This window comes from Malania oleifera, chromosome 7 (assembly GCF_029873635.1).
Source record: "Malania oleifera isolate guangnan ecotype guangnan chromosome 7, ASM2987363v1, whole genome shotgun sequence".
Taxonomy (NCBI): Eukaryota; Viridiplantae; Streptophyta; class Magnoliopsida; order Santalales; family Ximeniaceae; genus Malania; species Malania oleifera.
The window spans coordinates 16,971,754-16,995,443 of NC_080423.1; the positions used below are offsets into that span (position 1 = coordinate 16,971,754).

A 23,690-nucleotide genomic window follows, 5' to 3' on the forward strand; every position below is an offset into this window, starting at 1 on the left:
GGGCTTGTGACAAAACGCTGCAATTTCCAGTGAGTCAGCAACTGGAGGCGGGGAGGATGGGTCGCAAGAGCTAGGGTTCCATCTTCAGCCATTTATTGCCATTGGAACTTCTTAAATAGTATTCAAATGTATATTAAATGTTATTTAGATTGAATTTTCATCCAATCCAACACCTTATACATAGGACAACAAGCATCCTCCTCAATAAAAAATATTAGCAAAAAAATTTTAGGAATCTCCTCAGCAATCAAAGAAGAATCAGTAGTAACCCCTCTTCCCTTCAATTCCAACTCCATAATCATATTCCCACTCCATCTACCAGTAGCCAAAGTATGAAAAAATTTAGAATTACAATCACCTTTCCTAACCCAGTTAAACTTCATCTTTTGCTTCCAACTCCTCTGTTCCCTAAAATCACCTCCTCTAAATCATTAATCAGCTTTATACTCTTCACCTTATCACATTCCAAAAGACACCCCCGCACCCCCCCCCCCCTCTTCTTTTCCATCCAATGACTTAATCTCACCTAAAAATGTTGTCTTCCTTCACCCAAAAACCCCAAAAATCATCAATATTCCAAATTTTCAACTCTTCTTTTAGGCACTTTAAATTTTTTCATAAACCTAAAACCTTCCTAACCCCTCTCAACATTCTCATCCAAACATTCCTAACCAAATTTTGGAAAGATATATGATCAAGCCACATATTTTCAAATCTAAATGGAGTTGACCCCACTTGATCTTTTTTTTTCCTTTTGGCAAAATAAAATTCATTAATAGGTAAAAAATTTACAAGGAGGAGGATTAAGATATCTCCCTATAATACTCTGGGGCAAACCCAAAAAAGCAATAAGAGACCAAAAAAAATAGAGAAACATCAAAACAGCAAGTTCCTCCATTTTGTAAATCCTGAAAACTAGTTCCCCATAAATATTCCAAACCTGACACACCATAAAGAAACCATACACTGAATCTTTCCCCACACCACTGCCCAATTTAATTTCTTCCCAGAAAATATCCGTGCATTGAACTCCATCCAAAACCCCTACTCTTGCTAGACTCTGATAGAATAGGGAAACGATCCAACACTGGCCCAGATAAAACCCGCAAAGAAAGATTAAGAAACTCATCCTCCCATTCACTAGAAAACCAGAACTTATCTAAATGACTAGCCACCTCTCTCTTGCCCCATTCCCCACCTTCGTAAACTAACCAAGAATATAAAGCGTTACGCGAAGGAAAATACCTCAACAAGTCACACCCTAATAAGATTATTAATATTATTCATACTAGAGGTAAACCTCCCACCCACTTTCTTTTCCCTAGGGAACTCACATTAAGATCTCCCCCAAAACCCACCTAAGAGAACAAAAACCATACACAGCAAGGCCTAAGAGCATCTCTAAAAGAACCATAGACCGACCAAAACCACCACTGGCCCCTTCCTCCCACTTCCAACAAGACAAACAACAGGGAAAAAAAAACCCACAAGCAATCATCCTCCCACCTTCATCACTTCTATTGCCTCAAACCCTAGCTCCACCTAGCACCCAGCCCTCTACAATCGTCCCCCTCTGTTGCTGTTAGCCCTCTGCAATCGTACTCTTTTGTCGCCATCAGCTATTTGCGATCGTCCTTTTCTATAGCTGAGAGCAAATCAAAAACCTAGAAGTGATTGAAGAGGACATTGCAGTACCTAAAAGCGATAGCGATAGAAGAGGACATTGTTGTGGTCATATCCCCATACCTGATTTTCTTTAAGGCTGCGCAACTCTTGTATTTGTCAACCAGTGAATTGAGGTTCAATTTTTGTCAACTAAAGCGGTCGCTCGCTACAACCCCGCTTCATCTTCTTTCCTCAACCCTTTCCAGTGATCTTTCTCTTCTGAACCTTACCATATCACTACGGCAAGCCATCCTTGGCTGGTAGGATACCTCTTGATGAGATGCGCAGATTGTGGCTCCAAAAACATAGTTCTTCAGAAGCACACTTAAAAGAAACAGAATGTGTTTCAGAGGCTCATGGATAGCAAATCATTTTCCAAAGTTGTCAAAGAGCATCAGATAAAAGGGAGAAGAATTGGGTAATTCGGGAATAATTTCTCCCCTAATGATGGTAGAGAGCTGCAATCGTGGGCTTCTTAATAACAATCCGAAAAGGGATGTTTGCAGATGCTTTGAGAAGGGTAAAATCAACATGATATGAGAACCTAGCAATTAGATGAGTAAATTAGGTGTATTAGAGTCGGGGGGCAGGGGGGGGGGGGAATTTAGAAAAGAGGAGCAGGCAAAGCTCTCGAGAAAAATTGAATAAAGAGGTACACAATGCTTGGAAGACCTAAAGGGGATGGAGGAGAATATGAGGATTGCACCACTTGATATTGACCCACCAACTATCTTTCGATTTAGCCAGGGGGGCATCAGAAAGGGAGTTGAAGGTTCCTGAGAATGGGCAAGGGGGTAGAGGACGTGTCCACTACAGAAGATGACTTAAGCAGTTTTTGTGGATCTGAGAAGGAATTGTTGGTGGATCAATTGAGAGTCAATTTAACCTAGTATGACGAGGAAGACTTTGCTCAATTAACAGAGGAAAGTTCCAAAGGAGAGGGAGTGGAAGCTTTAGGATAGGATGATGAACTTACACAAAGCACACATCTTTATGGGGAAGAATGTAGTCAATTGTTGTCCGAAACTGCACAAGGGGGGACTAATGATATTAAGCACAATTTAAACCAGATGACAGAATTGATAGATAAGGGGTCTTTGCCCCTTGTCCTTGAACTTAATTCTAATATGGTAGACTTTGTTGACATTCCTTTGGTTAAAAGAGGGGGTAAGTGGTAATGATGAAGAGGCAGCTTTTTCTATGGCTGCTCTGAACTCATCCAAATCTGTAAAAGGTTTTTTTCCCCTTCCTGTCTAATATGTTATTGCTTCTGACACCTTATGCCACAGGGAGGGTTCTTTTGGGGTTAGCGCTACTAGCATTGGCCAAGGGTGCAATGAGAGAGATATTCCTAATCCAAATAAACTCCTTGAGGACCTAAGTTTGAAATTAGTTAGTCCAGTAGGGATCAAGGTGAAATTGTCAATGAGTCCTAGAACTTATGAACTGAAAAAAACAATAATAATAAGGTGCAGAAAAAACTTAAGAATTTGGTTTCTTCTATCAACTATGGGGTAGGGAAGGGGGGTAAACAAGTGAAATTATGAAAATCATTAGCTAGAATGTGATTAGAAAGAAGGGGTTAATAAAAGAGGTCCTACTTAGATACTCCCTTGATATGGAGACCAAACTTTAGAATGTTGATTTTTGTTTGTTTTTTTTGGTGGGGGGGGGGAGGGTGGGGGGGAGGGAGGGTAGAGCGATTTGGGAAGGTCACAACAAGGACTAGGCATTTGTATCTTATCAAGGGTTAGCGGGTGGTATTTTGGTAATGTGGGATACTCACTCTATTGTTAAAGTGGATAATCTGGTAGGTTTCTTCTCTCTTTCCGTTTTAGTAGATGTTAGAGGTCAGGGTCATTGGTGGGTTTCGTTGGCGTATGGTCCATCTAGACCAACCCTTGGGAGCTCTTTTTGGGATGTGTATTGCTTTTGTGCTCCTAATTGGATTATGGGAGGTGATTTTAATGCAGTGAGGTTTCTCCAAGAAGAAATGAGGTGATAAAAAGTTACTGCTACTATGCTGAGTTTTGATTCTTTTATTAGTGTGTGGTTTGAGAGACCTTCCTCTGGATAATGCTAATTTTATGTGGCCAGTGGGGGGGCTAGAGCGGTGGCAAGTAGGCTTGATAGATTCCTTTTCTGTATGGAGTGAAAGGACGAGTGCCCTAATCTTTCTCAATCTAAATTACCTAGGCCTACTTCTGACCACTTTTCCATCTTGTTGGAATCAAAAAGGCTTGCTTGGGGACCTACTCTTTTTAGGTTTGAAAATATGTAGTTGGATCATGATTCCTTTCATCCCTTAGTCAGGAATTCTTGGAATGAGGATGCAGAGAGGAGTTGGGAAGGTTTTAGATTCATTATAAAACTTAAAAGTTTAAATGAGAAGTTAAAAGATTGGAATAGGAAGGTGTTTGGTGACTTAAGGTTTAGAAAGGCGAGTATCTTAGGAGAGTTGGCTGAGTTAGATAAGAAGGAAGAAGATAATACTCTTTCGAAGGAGGAAGAGATGAGAAGAATATCTTTCGAGAATGAGTTGTAAGAGGTGATTTTCAAGGAAATGAGAAGTTGGAGGTAGAAGCCAAAGTTTAAATGGATCGTAGATGGTGATTGTCATTCTAGATTTTCTCATAAGATAACAATGGGGAAAATGAGGAGGAATTTGATCAAGGAGTTGGAAGTGCATAGGGGGGTCATTATAACCAATCAGAGTCAAATTGCTGCTGTAATCACTAAGTTTTATTCTAATTGTATTGTGAGGAGGATGGTAGCAGACCTATGATTGAAGGATTAGAGTGGGCCTCTTCATTTGGCGAGGAGGTGGGTTGGTTGGAAAGACCTTTCCAGGAAGAGGAAGTGGGAGCCATGGTTTCTAGGATGGAGAGAGATAAAGCTCCAAGATTGAACAGTTTTAATATGGCTTTCTTCCAAGATTGTTGGAAGGTGGTTAAGGATGATTTGCTTAAGAGGTCATTAATGAATTTTATGAGAATGGGATATTAAACAAGAGTATCAATTCCACTTTTATAACTCTCATGCTGAAGAAGATTTCACACTATAGACCTATTAGCTTAGTTTCCAGTGTTCATAAAATCATCACTAAAGTGTTAGCAAATGGGCTAACGAGAATGGGATAATAAACAAGAGTATCAACTCCACTTTTATAACTCTCATGCTGAAGAAGATTTTAGACTATAGACCTATTAGCTTAGTTTCCAATGTTTATAAAATCATCACTAAAGTGTTAGCTAATGGGCTGATTAAGGTGCTTGATAGGAGTATAGGACTATCTCTAAGGCTCAGAGTGCTTTTGTGGGAGGTAGGCAAATTGGATGCCATTTTGGTTGCTAATGAGGTTGTGAAGGATATTCGGAGAAGGAAGAAGAAGGGTATCATCTTTAAATTGGATTTTGAGAAAGCTTATAAATCATGATAGAGTGAACTGGGAGTTCCTAGATAAGATCTTTGTGAGGAAGGGGTTTGGAGAGAAAGATGGCAGCATTGAATTAAAGGCAATTTGCTTAATGTGAGCTACTCGGTATTAGTAAATGGTGAGTCTAAATCTTGGTTCAAGGCTACGAGAGGGATTAGGCGAGGAGACCCTCTTTCCCCGTTTTTGTTTGTTTTAGTGGCTGATTCTTTAAGTGGGATGGTAGATAGAGGTTTAGTGAAAGGCTTGGATGTGGGGAGAGAGAGGATCAAGGTTTTGCACCTTCAGTTTGCTGATGATACTATCTTTTTTCTAGAGGTTCATAAACCATCCTTTAAGAATATTTTGGGTCTCCTTCACATTTTTCAGAAGGTTTATGGGCTAAAGATTAATATGGGTAAGAGCGATAACGTGGCTATCAATATGGCTATTGAGAATGTTAGGGAGCTCTCTGTGGAGATGGGGTGCTGTGTTTTGATCTGGCAGCTGTCTATCTTGGGGTTCCTTTGAGGGGTAACCCTAGGCCTGCTAGTTTTTGGGATCTTGTCGTAGAAAAGGTTTCTAAGACATTGGATGGGTGGAATGGTGCTTTTTTTCTCTTGGTGGTAAAATTACTCTTATCTAGGCCTGCCTCTCTAGTATCCTTTTATATTTCCTCTTGATTTTTTAAGATTCCAGCAAAGGGTTGCTAATAAGATTGAGAAGATTATGAGGGATTTTTTGTGGTCAGGGTAGGGAGTAGTAGGGATCATCTAGTTAGTTGGGGAGTGGTGGGTAGGTCTAAACAGGAGGGTGGTTTGGGTATAAGAAATTTGGTGTCTAAAAACACAGCCCTTTTGGCTAAACGGCTTTGGTGGTTTTTGCTACAGAATTCCTCTTTGTGGCATGTGGTTGTTAAAGTACATATGGATTAGATAGGAATGAGTAGGATACTAATATGAGATTTAGATGTTTCAAAGAGTCCGTGGAAAGCTATCTCTCAGAGTTATTCCCTCTTCATTCCCTATATTAAATTCCTGGTGGGTAGAGGTAGTAATATCTGATTTTAGAAAGATCCTAGGTTGGAGATTGTAATTTTATCCACCTCTTTCCCACGCCTTTTTGGCCTGAGCTCAGGGCAAGATGAGTCCATTTCTTCTTCTATTGTTGATTCAGGCAATCCTTTACTTTCTTGGGATTTCCACTTCCGCAGATCGTTAAATGATAAGGAGATGGGAGAGCTATCCTCTATGCTAGTCTTGTTGAATAAATGCTGTTTTTCTTCGGAAGAGGATAGGCGGTCTTGGTCTCAGGATCCTTCGGGGGTTTATTCGTGTAAACCTTTTTGTGACTTTTTTAATATGTCGAATTTTTCTTTTATGCTCTACAGTTCCATTTAGAAGGCTAAAGTCCCCCTTTAAAGTTAAGGTTTTTATCTGGTTAGTTGCGCTTGATAGAATTAATACCAATAATTTTTTTCAAGTTAGGAGACCTTTAAAGGCTATATCTCTAGACATGTGTTCTCTACTTTAATTGTTAAGAATCATCATTGCATTTGTTCATTCATTGTGACTATGCTTGGAGTGTTTAGAATAAGCTACTTGGTAGTTTAGGCAAATGTTGGGTGATTTCTAAGATAGTGGAGGATTTTTTGGCAGTGACTTTTGCTGGATCTGGCAGGAAAAAAGAAAGGGCAGCGCTTTGGAAATGTGCTTTTTTGGCAATTTTTAGAGGGGTGTGGATGGAGCATAATGCGCGCATTTTTCTAGGGAAGAAGTCGGCTCAGGTGTTGATTTGGGAAAAGATATATTTGGCTTCTTTTGGTGTGTGGAAGGGGGTGAACTTTTCTGATATTCGGCACTGTTGGCATTATGTGTTGGAGTGTTAGTTTGGGATGGCTTTTTTTATATTTTTCTTTTTAGACTGTAGGTTGTTCCTTTGTGTTTTTTATCTGGATTTTCCAGACTTTTTTATGTTAGGGAGATGTCTTATTCTCCTGGATGTATATTCTTATTCTATTAATGAATTCTTCTTTTATTATCAAAAAAAAAATCCCCTAAAACTTGCTCTTCTGAGCACTATGAATCACACCACCATCCACGCTCTCAAGTTTAGGTTTTTGAATAAAAACAATATCAAGAGAGCTCCTATTCAAGATTTCCCTAATAAGGCCACTCTTTCTCAAATCCCATAACCCCCTAACATTCCAACTAATGATCTTCATGATTTAACCACTTCCCTTCCCCCACCTCGACCCTCTCCATAGTTCAGCAAAGTAGCTAACTTTTCAATTCTTTTTGTACCTTCTTTTTATTCCTCTCATATACTTTAGGAGAAACTACCACTTCATCTCTTTTGCCTAAAGGGTTCAGCATCTTAATTCCCATCCCCTCTAGGAGTTTTTGAGGTTCCTAGTTGGAATAAGAATTAAGATTATAACTTGACAAGCAAGGAACAGTAATATACCTCTTTAGGATGTGGGACCCTCTTGATCTTCCATAAAAAGGTCATTCTCAGCCATACCTTTCTCAAACAGGAGCAAACTCATTAACAACTTGGACGGGAAGACATTCTCTTGAAGGAATGATAAGCAAAACCCCCTTTTGACTAAATTTTCTATTTGATTATGTGTGCTCTTCAAATGGTCAACACTAACCTAAGCATAATTAAGAAATTTCATCCCCTGCCTCATCTTAGCCGCTGGTTTGACCCACCAATTCAACTGATCCGGAAACCCAGGGGCTTCAATAGGTTCGTCAGCAGTCCGAGTTTTAAAACCATGGTATCATTACACTCTATATTATATTTAAAATAATAAATTACTAATAAAATAAAATATTATTATTCTGTTAAATTAATATCCCCACCTTGTTGTTGCTGTTGTTGTTGTTGTTATCATTGTTATTGTAAAATTAATATAACATAATGGTTAATATTTAGACACTATATTATTGCCCTTAATTAAGTACATATTCTTAGTAGGTTTTTGTGTTGAAAACATAATTATTATTCATATATTGATCATACACATGCCAAGGGTATAATGGCCATCTTCTTGAAATTGTGTCTGGATGCCCATGTTGAACCAAAAATTGATGTGGGAATCCTGTGTAATTCCTAGGAATCTAACAATGCAAGCCAAACATAAAATACTCCCATGAGGCAAGCATCCCACTCCCCAAAATGGGATTCTGGAGAATGTCACTCTATGAGAATGTTTTCAATGCTGCATACCAAATGCCCTCAAGAAGCTCAAGTGTGAGGGACAGCACCAGAAAATTTTAAATAGCCAGATGGAATCCTTGAAAGCTAGAGAAATTTATGAGAGTGAAAGAGTGAGAAGGCTCAACAACTCGAGTGCAAAAGGCCCAAACATAAGACGGTTAACAATTCATGAATTCATTCATAATTTTGTGCAAGAAAATTCATATGAGCAAATTTTGACATCTATGGCAAAATGGTAATTTTAGGTATTTACATTCAGAAAGCTTTCAGATAAAATGTTCTTACATATCAAAAATTATGCTAAACACAGAAAAGAAAATGATGTAGAGTAGGAAATTAGCAAATGCAAGATAGCCTGAGTTTCCAAAAAGGGAGGAAATCACAATATACCAAAAAGATAACACGAGAAGGCAATGTGACATCTCTACACAATTCTCTCCACCGACCCTAAATCTACACCCTACTCCAAGGAGATATGAGTGAAAGGAACAAGGAGACAAAAGTTCATATCAACAAAGGAGGGGAAAATTGCAATAATTCATGCTGAAGGGGATTCCAAGTTGATTAGTGACTGTCTGCTGGTTCGTACAGAACCTGTGGAAGCTATGCATGGTTATGTGAGACATTTGTTCTTTTCCCAAGTTGACTTTGCATTAATCATTAAGTGAAGCTATCCTGCGTGCAGATTAGCAAGCAAATAAAGGTCATCAGTTTCATTGTTTTAGGTTTTAAAATACAGTTTTGAATCCCAAAAAAAAAGGAGGCAAGCTACGTACAACTGACGAACTGAGCAATATACATATTGAAACATCATTCAGAGAAACACTCTACAACTATAGGTTCTATAAATTGTCTTCAGAGATTCAGCAAATTGATCTTACCTTCGAAAATCACGTCCATATATTCGAACAACAATCAAATTGGGTAGCATCACTTCATCTTCAACTTCAAATGACTTCACATACTCATACTTGCTATTTGCCATATCAACATCAAATACCTCTTTTGCTTTGATTCTTCGTGCAGAACAACAACCAAAATACTTTTGCATGCGATAATGAAAACCTACAATAACAAGAACCACATCATTCCTTGAATGTGTTTTATAGTAGTAGTTCAAGTAACATATGCAATGACTAAGGATTAGCCAACAGATAAATGTAACTACTGTTACTAACTGTAGTTATTTAGTGTTGCCGCTGTGCATTATCGTTGTGTTAGCAAGCGTGAGTTAGTAATGTAATATGGTCATTGTCATGTACTTAGCATATATTATGAATAGAGGAAAAGAACAATCGTTGTGATTAGGTCTTTCTTTTTACCAATTCTTCAACATAGTACAGAGCATGATTCCAAGACCTAAAACACTAATTGCTACAACCACCACCAAAGCTGAAGCCTAGAGCCAGAAATCCGCTGCATGTGTAACCATCATAGAAGAATTACCAGCACCACCATAGGCCTGAAAAACAGCCAGCAGCTGCCGGAAGCCACAGCAGTCGCCAGAAATTTCTTGGACGACACTGCGAGTTCAGGAACACAAAAACCCTTACCCTATTGTTTGGAGAGGCCTTGGATTTAAATTAGATTTGGCTAAGATGTAATATAAAATTGTATTGCAATTTTGTCCAAATCCACCCAAATCAGAATCCAAGGTCTAAAACCCATGCTCCCAGATGCAGCATTATGAATTTTGCAAAACCGACGCCATAGCCACCCACAGACATTGGCAATCTGCCCATTACTGAAATCCCATTGCTGGATTTCCTACCACACACCATTAGACGCCTGTCAAAGGCAGGCAAGGCCAACCCATGCCAGGGCATGAAGGTTCTTACAAGCATGTTTCTGGCAATGAGTTGCTCCTCGACTTTTTGAATCCCTATATAAACATATTATCAAAGCTTTTAGGGATGGTTTTAGTTGCTCATGTGCGGCATTCGGGGAATGATTGTTTGATAATGCCTGAATCTGTTTGTCAATGTTTAATGAGTTTATTGGGGCTTGAAGCAGTAGTATTGCTGCTTTTGTGATTTGTTTTTATCTTGTTCACCATGTGCTTGTGGTTTGCTCCAATTGTCCAAGGTTGTCTGCATTGTGAATCTGGGATGGAATCCATGAATCCCAAAAGCATGTTGTTCGCTGTGTATTTCTGATTTGCAACTGTATCAAGGTTGTGTGTGTTGGGATGGAGTCTCAAATCCCAAAAGTATGTTTCCCTAGTCAGTCACTTGTTCAGCCACTGGTGAAAACAATGTACTATAGCTGTCTCATAGGAGGAGTATTCAAGATTCCTGCAATATCAGACATCCTAACAAGCGTCTCATCACATTGCATCTGTTGCTCAGAAAGGTAATCCTACAGCCTATAAGTTATATCTAGTATCATCCCACTAGTCCTAGGGTAGTCGATTGTACCGCCACTGACCATATGATAAATGTAACTAATTTCTTTTCTGCCCTCCAGTATTCTAAAAGTCTACCTCAAGTTACCCTACGGGTCCACTACTACAGTTAAGGGGATAGACAAAGTAAATATGTGGATGATTTGTTGGCCAGTTAAGGGGATAGACAAAGTAAATATGTGGATAATTTGTTGGATAATTGGAGATTTGTTGGAAAGTTCAATTCCCTCTCAATCAATCAATCTGATCTATCTTTTGCAACAAGTATTATGAGCCAATTTCTTGATTCTTCGAGAATAAGTCACTGGGATGCAAACATGTGAAAGATGCAACTAGGAGAGATCTCTTATATAAAGATCAGGGTCACACTTATGTTAAAGGATATAAAGATAAAGATTGGGTTGGGTCACCTTTCGACAGAAGATCCATAACCGAATATTGTGCTTTGTTAGTGGTAACTTGGTATCCTGAAAAAGAAACAAACTGTAGTGGCCTAGTCAAGTGTTGAATCAGAGTATCGTGGCCTCCACTACATGTGAGCGTATTTGCTAACGAACATGTTAGAAGAACTTGGTTTTCCACATTTGCAACCTATGGAGTTCATGTATGATAATCAAGCTGCTGTTCAAATTGCCTCCAACCCAATCTTTCTTGAGCAGACAAAACATATTTTGACTGTCACTTTGTGCGAGAGAAATTGTGCAGAAGCTCATTACAATGACTGACATGAAGTACAAATTCCAACTCACTGATTTATTCACTAAAGCCTTGGGAGGTCTTAGATAAGGCCATTTGTAACAAGCTAGGAGGATATGATATCTATGCTCCAACTTAGAGGGGAATGTTACTACAACTTGTAGCTATTTAGTGTTACCACTATATGTTATTGCTGTGTTAGTAAGCATGAGTTAGTCTGTTAGTAAGGGTTATATGATCATCATTATGTACTTGGCATATATTATAAATAGAGGGAAAGACCTATTATTGTGATCAGATTTTCCATTTTCCAATTCTTCAACAACTACAGAAATTATATACATCGGTTATAGAAAGAAAAAGAAAAAGTCAATACTAAAGCTCATACATTCCACACAACCTGGAAAAATAATGAAATTGAGCTTCTTTGCTTTTTGGAACACAAAATTACACAAATATGCTCATTAAACACATAAAGACTATTATAACAAGCCAATATACTAGCTAACAAGAAATCATGAACAAAGCCTAGAATCCAACTCAATTACACAAATGTATGAATGACAAGCACAAGCAAGAAAATAGCTTATAATGATAAAAACAAGATAGGCCTATTTATGAATTCAACTGCTGCATTATTAAAACCAATCTTCTTTACTTAATTCTTAATCAAAGATTTTTTTAGATGGAAGAAGAATTTCGTTAACAAAAAAGAAAGAGAATTACAAATAACAAAGAATAAGATCTCCTAAAACAAGAAGACGCCATTACAATAAAGTTCCCTTCCTTCCCTTGGATGTCAATCAACAAAATTCCCTTAAAAAGACTCTAAAGAATAATCTTAAAAAAGGCAACAAAAACGACTCTATTCCATAATAAATGTGAAGATGTTGATTAGCCATTTAAGATCCTTGCATACCTCCCAAGCAACAAAGTCCAAAAGAGAACAAATACTGCACACTTCCATAACGCATCCTTTCTTACTCCTCCCAAAACCTTAGAACCTCACTATCAAAAAGACAAAAACACTTCAACAGTATGTGGAAATACCCTATCCTTGTCAAAATTTTTATTTAAAAAAAAAAAAAAGGTTGTCTAAGAGCTGCTTAGCCTACTTGGCCACCCTACAAGGGAGAAAAAGATGCTCAATATTGTCACCAGACTCTGAACACAATTCTTAACCAATGATCCAAGCAATAAAAGGATCAAGAAAAGTTTAAATGCTTCATTTTTTATCTTAAGTATTGTTTCTGGAGAGGGCAGACTAACAGAGTTGTAATTTTATAACTTTACATGTTCGAGTTGTAATTTTATGATTTTTTTTAAGGAGGCAGAGTTGTAATTTTCATAATTTTAAGTTCTTTTCATAGACTAACTTTTTCAAGAGACCTCGTTAAGTCAATTTGTCAAAATATGTGCTAGTTATGTCACGGATTGGCTTTAGGAATTCTTTACTTCACAAGCAAGCTGTATCCTAGTTGGATATGTAACTATAGGGTTTTTTATAGAAAAAGAAATTTATTACGAAAGAAGAACGTAGAAAGGGGAAGAAAAATTCCACTGGTTATCTACGAAACATGCTGCGAAAACACCCTATGACGAAAACCCACAAGGAAGCAAAATAATCAATTCTGCCCCATGTCAAAATCATGAGAGGAAGTACAACCTCTAAAAATCCAAAAAAAAAAATTCTCCAGCCAAAGGACCCATAAAACAGCACAAAATGCACTCAGCCACAAAAACCAAGATGCTTTCATCTCCTAAAGCCTCTATATCCAATCAACAAAAAAGCTTCCAAAGAATGTAAGGTAAACCCAACACTCCCACAATAGATTGAAAAGTCTGTTTCATAAGCACCAAGCAACGAGTAGTTAAGAAATAAATCAGAATGATCCTCACTGTTAGTGTAACACATAATGCATATATCAAGAGAGATAATCATATATGGTCTTGTAACCAGTAGCAAATTGTTGTTGTTAACTCTGTTCAGGTTGATTCCCCCCCCCCCCCCCAACTTTTACCTAACTTCTACTTTTTAAAAGCAAAAGCTGGGTAAAATATGTTTGGTAAACAGCTTTTCTGACTTTTTTAAAAGCCAGATTTTAGCTTTTTTGGGGAATTTTTAAAAGCTAGAAATATGAAGCTTTTAAAAGCAAAATTCTGGCTTCCTTGTTGGAAGATAATTCTATTGCATGGGTGTTCCTAATAATTTTTTAATATTACAAAATTACCCACTCAACTTCCCCACCCTCTCCCGCCCATATTTTTTTTCCTTTTTTTTCATAATCCCAAATCAAAAAGTTCCAAATATGTTAATTTCTAAAATTTATAATATTAATATTATTATAAATAAAAATAGTTTTTGATAGCACATGCATTTTAGTCATTTCAAACATTTCAATCGATTATATCTTTTTTAACAAACACTCGACACCAGCTTTTTCTTTTCAATAGTTCCTTTTCTACAGAGGGGCCAAACAACTTCTGCAATTGTTTGAATGAGCTCCTTTTCATCAACTCCTTCTAAAAAACCACAGGGGTGGCCAAACTAAACCTAAGAATGGTCGTCCATACAAAAGCCTTGATATTTTAAGGAGTTAACTATCCACACTCGACTAGCAAGAAGAAAAGAACAATTATAGAAAGATTTACAAGAAAAAAAAAATCACAAAAGCACAAAAACACAAAATCCTAACATCCCTGCAATGAGAATAGTCGTAGGAATACAACAAATTTAGTTACTCAAAAGTGAGGAAAGCTCCTCCATCCCTATGCAGATTCCAAAAAAATTGAGGATCGAGAGAAATATAAGTGCTATTAGTAATCAGAAAAGAAGAAATTTGCACCTTATGAAGTGAAGGCGAAAAATAGAGGAGGCAATTAAGAAACATACTTCACCAAGACAAAAGTCCTTCCAAAAGCAACCATTACAACCATTTCCCACTTTATGAAATCATTTACCTGCAAAAGGAACTTCCAATGATTTTCATGTGATACTCTAGTTGCAACATTAGCATCCCTGCAATTCCCTTGCATACCAAAGTTACCAAATTTTACATTGAACAACCCTAAGCCAAGTAGGAAGGCAAACGAGGCAAATCTAGGGTGGGATAGTCAATACCATCACCATCCCACCTAGAAAGTCCAGCCCCACCTATTGCCCCGTCTTTGCCATGAGGCAAAATCCCTACCCTATATCATCTAAGGCCTCGCCTCCCACTGAGGCTCCCCCTACCTTGAAATCCGATAAAAATTTGAATGCTAACAATAAAAGTTTACTTAAAAATCAAGGGAAATAAAAAACGAATCAAGCAAGCAGGGGCAAATTGTTGACTCAAACATTCACCCAAATTCATGGAGAGAGAGAGAAAGACCCATGATCAAATATCGTTGGCCAAAATTTGAGGAAGGCAACATATACATGCATACATATGAAATTGATAATGAGTCACCTGTTGGAGAATCTGCCAGCTGGCATGCAAAAAAAAAAAAAAAAGGTTTGCCCATAAGGTGGGTTGGCAGGGAACTGGAAGAAGCAAGAGGTGATGATCTCAGGGGGCAGGGCTGTGAGGAGGCTGACAGCAGTGAGTTAGTGGGTAGACAGCAGTAAGATTTGAGACTAGGCAGCAGCAGGGCACTTTGTGCTTGGTGTCATACAAGCTTCCATTGCATGTAGTGTTTAGAGTTTGAATAATAATGAATAAGGTGAAAGGTAGAAGGATTCTAACCTCTTGTTGTTTGTCTTTCTTTTCATATTCTGTAAAATTGTAGAAATGTTTAGTTCAATAAGCTATTATGTATATGCTAGATTAGATACAAAAGAAGGGGAAAGAGACATTTAAACTTGCTAAAGCTAGAGAAAGAAAGAGCAAGCACTTTAGGTAATGTAAAATGTATAAAAAATGAGGATGATAATATATTGGTTAAAGCTCACTTCTAGTAAGCTAACTTCTCAATTTTTCCAATAATGCCGAAGCACACTGTGGGCTCTCTCTCTCTTACGGAAGTACTCCTTCGTCCATGGATATAATTGAAGGAACATATGGAGGAGAATCTCCTCAAGTCGGTGCAGATCGAAAGCAAGACTTTCAATCCATTTGGAAAAATTGGGGAAGGGCGTTTTGTTCATGTGGATGAGAGATCCTAAGTCAAAAATCGGTGGATCAGGATCACCCTTTCAACAGCAAGGTGGGTGTGTGATTTATGTCCCTTAATTTACAGATTGACGCATTTCTATTGCCACAAAATATTTGGTAGATTGCTTTTATAAGTGGCGAGTAGATCGACTCGCAAATGGAAATTCTTGGAAGTGGGAGTACAATCGAACAACAAGAGAAACTCTATATTCATTCCAGGGGAGTTGAAAGTGGAAAATTGGCACTGCTTCGTTGAAGCCTTGGAGTCGGTGTAGGGCTGCAAACAAACCAAGCTGGCTCATGAGCGGCTCAGGAGCTCAGCATGGTAATAGTTCATTAGGGCTTGTTTATTATATAAATGAGCAACTCACAAACCCAATTTTCAGGCTCGTTTAGTAAATGATCCGAGCTTGAACACAAACGGGCTCTGCTCATTTCAGCTCATGAGCAACTCAGTTTATTTAACAAATTAATAACTATATATTAATAAAATATATAATATTAGAAATAAATATATACAACTGGCTTTTGTTCCTAATTTGAGCTTATTATTGAGCCTAAACCGAGCTGCTCACGAGCCAAAATGAGTTTAGCCCATTTTTGTTCAAGCTTGGCTTGGAGCCTAAAAATTAGGCTGGGTAATAGCTCATTATATAATAAAAGATCCTGAATGCGCACTTACTAAGCTCGCAATTCGATCTATTTCTTCTCCAATACAATGGGTGGCATTGCAGGAACTGTGGGGGTACAGCACAATTCCCAATGAGTATGGTTGTGGCAGATGGTCCAATGGACACTGCTTCAACTAGGGTTCGTTATGTGGAGGGGGCTGAGGTTCAAGAGCCCAAGAATAAAACGGTGAGCTTAGAGTTGGTGGGCCAGGGATCATAAACATTACTTTGAATTTGCATTAACTATGGGTGCTATTGGGCTTGACGGCCTTGACCCAAATGTATTTAAAGCGCAACCTGATCCAACTAACTTATTTTCTCTAGGGCAGACCCAAGACATATCTCAAGCTTTGCAAGGTCCTTTTTCTAGATATTAGAGCAAAAGCCCATTGGAGAATTCCATTGAGCAGTCCATGGTTTCAAGTAAAACACTTTATTACAAGGCCCAAAGTTTGGAAGAGGTGGCTGCATAGAGGGGTGATGGCACAAATGGGCACCACAAACTTGGTCTTGGACAAAGCGAGGCGGTGGAGAAACAACATTGTGGTACCTATTCTACAACAGGGGGAGACTCCGTGGATGAGCAACAAGAGAAGTTAATCAGTAGGCAGACAAATGGGGGAAGGGATTTATTGAAGATAGATGAATTTACCAATGGTGATCCTATGGAGGATTGGTGTATGGAGGTTCTTGTGGAGGATTACGGTTTGAATGTTCAAAACGGGAATCAAGATGTTCCAAGATTTAGTAACGACAAGGCAAGGATGGATGGGGTAAAGGAGCCTCAGGCTGCGGATAAGGCAGCAACATTAAAAGTTTATACTCATGGGAAGCAGAAGAGCAAGGAAATTAGGGATGATTCAACTGAGAAGAGTTTCAAGGCATACGGAAGGCCAGTTAAGCTCCTCAAAAAAAACAATGATGGTGAATTTTACATTGAAAACTCAAATGAAATGAAAACAATCCTAAATAAAAGAGTTAATGCGGAAAATTTGATGGAGAAAAAGTAGGAGACATATCAGATAAGGAGGGTGATACGGTTAGTGATTTTGATTTGATGAAGGGCTTTTCTTAGATAAGGTTCATGAACAACTTGGTTATGGATCAGAAAATTCAGATTTTATGGGGGCTCATTCTTCATCTCCAACGGATGATCTAGAAGGAGTCCTTGGTTTGAGGAATGATGAATTAGAAGAGGCAGAAGATAAGATAGAGCAAAAGGAGATCTGATTTTGTGTTTCATATTCAACATATGCTGGACAAAAAAAGTATGTGGCTTGCAGACTCAGAAGGAAAGGATGTTTGCTTCAATGAAGGCATAATCAAGGCTAGGAAGGAGCAGCGGGATTTGGCTAATCTGCAGCATTCCATCAAATATGATGGGTAAGGTCTAAAGAGAGGCTTTCTTAGGTAGTGTTTTGTTCAGGCTTCAGTAGGATCTTGGGTGGGGGTAATAGTGGTTTGGTTTGTGGGCAGTTTTAGTTTGGGGTGGTCTTATTTTTTTTTTTTTTTTTAATTAAGGATTCCTTATCCTCTATTGCTTGTATCTTCTTTCTCTCTTAATATATATTCTTTTATTATCTAAAAAAAGATAGTATCTTGGTTAAAGAAGAATATATAAAGAAATATGGCAAAGTTACTATAATAAGCTATTTAATGAAAACCAAGTATTAAGCCTAAACTTAGAATTTAAAAATGAGGAAAAAGCTAAAGATTTGAGCTTTTTTAGCAAAATTAGAGTAAATGAAGTTAAGTTGGCATTATACAAGATGAAAAACCAAAAAGCCATAAGACTAGATGACATCACAATTGAAATTAAGAAATGCTTAGGTGATAATGGAATTATATGGTTAACTAATTTATTTAGCGTAAGTATAAAAATTAAGAAAACAGCCTCTTCGTATAAAAGTAGAGGTAAGGCTGCGTACACTGTGACAAACTGCCGCTTACCCTCGCAAAGTGGGGAGCCTTATGGCCTAGGGATGCCCTTTTAATTATAAAAACTAAGAAAATGTCAAACGAGTGGAGGAAAATCACTTTAATACCTATATATGAAATAAAAGGAGATATTCAAAACTGTAATAACTATCATGGAATTAAACATAAGAGTTAGACAATGAAACTATGGAAAAGGGTAACTGAACAAAGATTAAGGTTACAAACGGGAGTCTTAAAAAATCAATTAGGTTTTATACCTAGGAGATGGACTACAAAAGCTATATATTTTTTAAGAATAATAATGAAAAAGTTTGGGGAAAAGAAGAGGGACTTGCATATGGTTTTTATTGACATAGAGAAAACCTATGATAGGGTACCTAGAAAAGTTCTATGGTGCATTTTAGAGAAAAAGAGGGGGAAAAAAAGGGAGTATGCAATCAGTATAAAGTCATTAAGGATATGTACAACAGAGTAATGAGTAGGGACTACAAGTGGAATGGATAGTCTAGGGAATTTCCAATCACAATAGGTGTACATAAAGGATCTGCTTTGGGCCCTTATCTTTTAACGCTAGTGATGGATGAACCATAGTTACCTAGGTCACTGCCCATCCCCCAGAACCCCAATCCGGATCACACAAACTGATTCATGTGTCAATAGCATCCTGGATCCATGAGGGTCGGGATCCAATTCCCCAAAAGTGGTGACCCAGATTTCTTAACCATTTTCAAATAAAAAATCATATAAAAATATTCACAAATTTCAAAAATCAAGCAAAAATATTCACTGCTGCTGCAAAGCCTGCCAGGGAGACATAAAAAAGAGCTTTCTGTGGCTGTGAAGCCTGCAATGAGAGAGAGAAAGGGGCTTCCTGCTGCTGCTTTGTGACAAGAGAAAGAATAAGGCTTCCTCCTGCAAAACCTACAAAGAGAGAGAAGAGGGCTTCCTGCCAATAAGAAGCCTGCAATGGGAGAGAAAAGAGGTTTTTTGCTGCCACGATGGTGAATGGATTCAAACAGACCCCGCCAGGGGAGGGGGGACGTGTGGATGCTTGAGTGATAGAGGAGAGAGAGAGTTGTTTCTTTGAGTACAGCCGGTAATTATTCCATCCTAAGTAAATAATACAAACCACACTTTGATCCAAGATAGCATATATACTAATCCACCCAAATAAGTGGTTTACAATCCGATATGACGCACCAACTTCGCCTACCCACCCAACAACCACATACATGTTAAGTAGCAAACTCCGTTCCCGTACTCATACCACAACCCAAAACGCACCCCGCTCCAGGAAACTATGAGAAGAATTTGCTAGAGTATATAATATGAGGTTCCATGGTATATGTTGCTTGAAGATGATATTGTCTTGATTGATGAAACTAGGAATGGAATAGAATCTAACACAGAATTATTGAGAGAAGCTTTAGTAACTAGAGATTTTAAGATACGTAGAAATAAGATGGAATATATGAAATGTAATTTCAATTACTGTAGGAGAAATATTGGAGAAAAGATTAAACTTAATGGTCAAGAAATTTATTTTACTACTTGATTTCAATACGTTGGACCCATCATACAAGCTGAATGAGAAATCAAGAAGATGTTATACATAGAGTTAAAGCAGGGTGGGTAAAATGGAAAAGTGGTTCAGTTGTGTTTTGTCATCGTAGAATGCCTTTAAAATTAAAAGAAAGGTTTTATACAACGGCTATAAGACCAGCTATGCTATATGGATCTTGGGCAAATAAGAAACAACATATCCAAAAAGTAAATGCCGTCGAAATGAGAATATCAGGGTGGATGAGCAGTGTAACGTTAAAAGATAAATATTTGGGGGTAAGTTAGGCATAGCACTTGTAAAAGATAAGACAAGGGAGGGGTGTCTCAAATGGTTTGGGCATCTGCAATGTAGGCTAACTAGTGCACAAGTGGGGAGGACTGAACTATTTATTGTTAGTCGTAGTAAAAGGGGTACAGGTAGACCTAAAATAATGTGGAATGATTTTCGAAATGGAATGGTAAATGGTGCAATAATTTTCAAAATGGAATGGTAAATATTCATTTCAAAACTACCCTTTAAAATTTAAATTATCAACTATAATAAAATTAATAATCTGATATAAATAAAATTCTTCAAAAGATGATATTAAAAACATTATAAGTCGCTATTGAATAAGCGACCTTTTTGGCCTTGCCAAACAAATGTTATGATGAACATTCACTAGAAAATTAATACATTGACTTCACTAGAATATCACCCTGATGGAATATTACAAATGTGGACTTGCCCCAAGGTAACAATAATGCTTTCCAAACATGGCCGCCTACCTTCTAGAAGGAGCCACCGGGAAGAGAGCAAACACAATGTGAACGAGAGTCAACACTCGGCAGCAATTGCCATTAAAGATGGCCTACATCAACCCATGGTGTATAATCTTTATTATTTTGCAAACCATGGTCACTAGCAAAGGCAATTTGATGGTCAAAGGCCACAGCAAAGGAAGGGGAAACATGGCTAATGACACATCTTTAAGGGTACAATAAGGTTTAACAAATTTTTTAAGGTTGTGTTTCGGAGCACGGATTTGAAGCTTTGGATTTGGATTTGTGGGGGTTTGAGTAAAATTTAATATAATTTTATATTGGAATTTTTCCCAAATCCACACAAATCCAAATCCAAAGCTCCAAATCCATACTCCCAAACATAGGGTACAGGAATTTTAGGGAAGTAGAAAATTTTGGAACAAATCCACGAAACGAATAGCAATTCCTACCCATTTGGCCTGGAATAGCAATTCCACTGGGTGGAATCATGATTTCATTTGGAACGTATGAAACCAAACATGCAAATGGGAAACAAAGCTTAAATTTTGATTTCATTTCGTCCCTAATTCCGCAAACCAAATGCAATGTAACTGTCTTAAGCTCATGTGTTTCTTTTAAATTTTATTTTTTCAATTTCACTATTTTTACTCCAAAATTTCAATTTAAAGAATGGTTGCAAGCACCAATTAAGTGCTGTGAATCATACATGTATGTTCACAATAGATATTTTTACGCTTGCGCATTGATTCTACCACATCCACAAACATGAAGAGTTCAAAAACCCATATTGATCTAATAGAACAACACAAATGTCACCATGTAAAATAACACAGGCAGGCAAGACATAATGTAAAACCATTCAAATTTTAATTTCATTCATTTAAACAATTCTTCAACATATATTTCCAACAGTGATTGAAACAATTTAGAAAATTTTAAAAATAAGTTTTGTTATTATTTTTCAAATCACATCGAATAATCATCAATTGTTTTAATCTCAATGTGCATAACAGCACACTAAACACAATCTACAAGCCTCAAATTAAAATGCCCGTTTGACTTATCAAAAAAATAATGATAAAACGCTACTACGAGCAGAGACAGAGGAAGGTCGAGGAGTCCGAGCAAACGACCAGAGAGGAGAAGTGGCTCGGGCGGGAGGCTACGAGCAGACGACCAGAGGGGAGAAGGGACTTGGGTGGAAGGTTCCGAGCTGACGACTTGAGGGGAGAAGGGGCTCGGAAGGATGACGCGTCGCGAAGGGGCTCGGACGGAACAGCTAGTCGCAGGGGAGCTCGAACAGAGGGCTTGAGGGGCTCGGACGGAACGGCTAGTTGCAGGGGAGCTCGGACAGATGGTGCTGAGTTGGGGGCGTCAGAAGAGGCTGAACAGAGTGAGCGCATGGGCAGGCCGGCCATTCGCAGGTCAGCTCTTCGCAGCTCGAGTCGTCGTGGGCCAAGGCGTGGATCACGTGGCACCTGGGCTGGGTGCTGGGCCGAACTCCCTTGACGGCTCATTGTTGTCTTACGTGTGAAGGGGCCAACTGTAGTAGATCGCAGGGAGTATTCTAGAGTAGTTAGTTAGAATTTGCTATGTATAAAGCTAAGGATCAGCGGGAATAAGGATGTTAGAAAATTGGGAATCCATTTGTTTCTTTATTTCTTTGGAGAGTGGCTCTCTCGAACCAGCCAACCTATAGCTTCATTTCCATTTTTATTGCATTCAGTAAATCTCCATTCAATTATTCATTCCATTCATTCCATTTTCTTATTGAAATTCATCCATTCATTTCATCCATTCCATTTTCTTATTGAAATTCATCAAATCATCTAGCTCACACTAGGAGATTCATTACAAACGCTCAATTTCACAATTACTTTTAAATTCTTGAAATACTAAACACAGATTTTAAGCACCAAAATAATGGAAGAATATATATATAAACTCCACACACACACACACACACACACAAACTCAGAAAAATAAGTCCAATTACTAATGTAAAAAAGCAAAAACACCAAAGAGATCCGTAATCTAGAAGTCTAATACCTGAAACCTTCTCTAGGCCCTAAACCCTTAAATTATTAATTAATTCATAAAACCATTGAATTGTAATTAAAAACCCTCAACTATTCCATATCCTCGTGAAAACAATTTTCAAAAGAAAAAACACAGATAAGATCTTGAACCAACATCAGAAACTCTTTGTTTTGGGGTCTTGATTCTCGGTTGAGATAGAAAGAGGGTAAAATCCAAACAGACAAAGATAACTGCTAACTTGCTCATAAATAAGGTTGTTCTTGAAGGGTATCAGTCTGCCATGAGTGGACTTTTGGGGTAGCACGACATAGAGCGGCAAAATACACATTGACCATTCACCTGCCGGCAAGTTATACCATGTCCTCAAGTACCATACTTAAGAGGAGAGGAGGAGACTGAAGAGACTGACATATTGCATCGGTTTTGTTCTTGAACTTTCGTCTTGATAAAGAAGAAGAAGAAGAAGAATAAGAAGAAGAAGAAGACCTCAACAAACAGCAGCCAAGGAGCAAGAGCGGCAGCGTGCAAGCAACAGCGAGCGCATCTGTGAGTGCGTATGTTTTGCCCCAACGAGCACACGCGGGGGGCAAACCAGGCGGGGTTTAACTTGTTTCCTCCCTCAAATGTCCTCCATTATTTAAATCTAAAACTAAAATTAAATTAACATAAAATATATTTATAACTTTTAAATTTTTTTTAAATAAATTAATAATATTTTTATGATATAATATGCGTGAAATATTGTTATGATAACATGTAAATGCAAGGATAGAAAAATTCTAAAAATCTTTTCATATAGCATGAATTCTTTAATTAGAATTACGTAAAATATTAAGTTACAATATTTATCTATAGTTATGGATTAAAAATATAAAAAATACATACATTTTTTATTATTGTTTTTTTGTAAAATGATTTACATTGTTTTATGGTGTAAAAAAATTTGGAATGTTTAGTGTTACTTTTAAAAGATTTAAATTTTGCGATAAATTGATTTATACATATTTATAATTTTGTATATAATATAAAAAGTTGTTTGTTTTAGGAATTTTTTGGTCCTACTTTCAAACGAAAATAATATTTTTGTACTTTAAAAACTCAATACATTATTTCTTCTAATAAATTATTAAAAAATATATTGCAATTTCTAAATAGTAATTTGTTACCTAATATTT

At 37.6% G+C, this 23,690-nt stretch overlaps 1 protein-coding gene across 13 annotated transcripts in view; it reads right to left on the minus strand.

Moving 5' to 3' along the window:
* LOC131160183 (tRNA(His) guanylyltransferase 2-like) overlaps positions 1 to 23,166 on the minus strand; it is a 69,172-nt gene extending 46,006 nt beyond the window's left edge. The window contains exons 1-4 of one of the 13 annotated variants that reach the window (XM_058115579.1): positions 23,002 to 23,092; positions 15,131 to 15,159; positions 14,249 to 14,363; positions 9,184 to 9,367 (exon numbers count right to left, since the gene is read on the minus strand). In XM_058115579.1, coding sequence (XP_057971562.1) covers positions 9,184 to 9,353 — 170 coding nt within the window. In that variant the 5' untranslated portion in view covers positions 9,354 to 9,367; positions 14,249 to 14,363; positions 15,131 to 15,159; positions 23,002 to 23,092. Of the gene's footprint in view, positions 1 to 9,183; positions 9,368 to 14,248; positions 14,364 to 15,130; positions 15,160 to 22,668 lie in introns of all 13 variants that reach the window. The other 12 variants (XM_058115582.1, XM_058115581.1, XM_058115576.1 and 9 more) reach the window with 12 other exon arrangements.
* Positions 23,167 to 23,690: the final 524 nt, after the last annotated feature.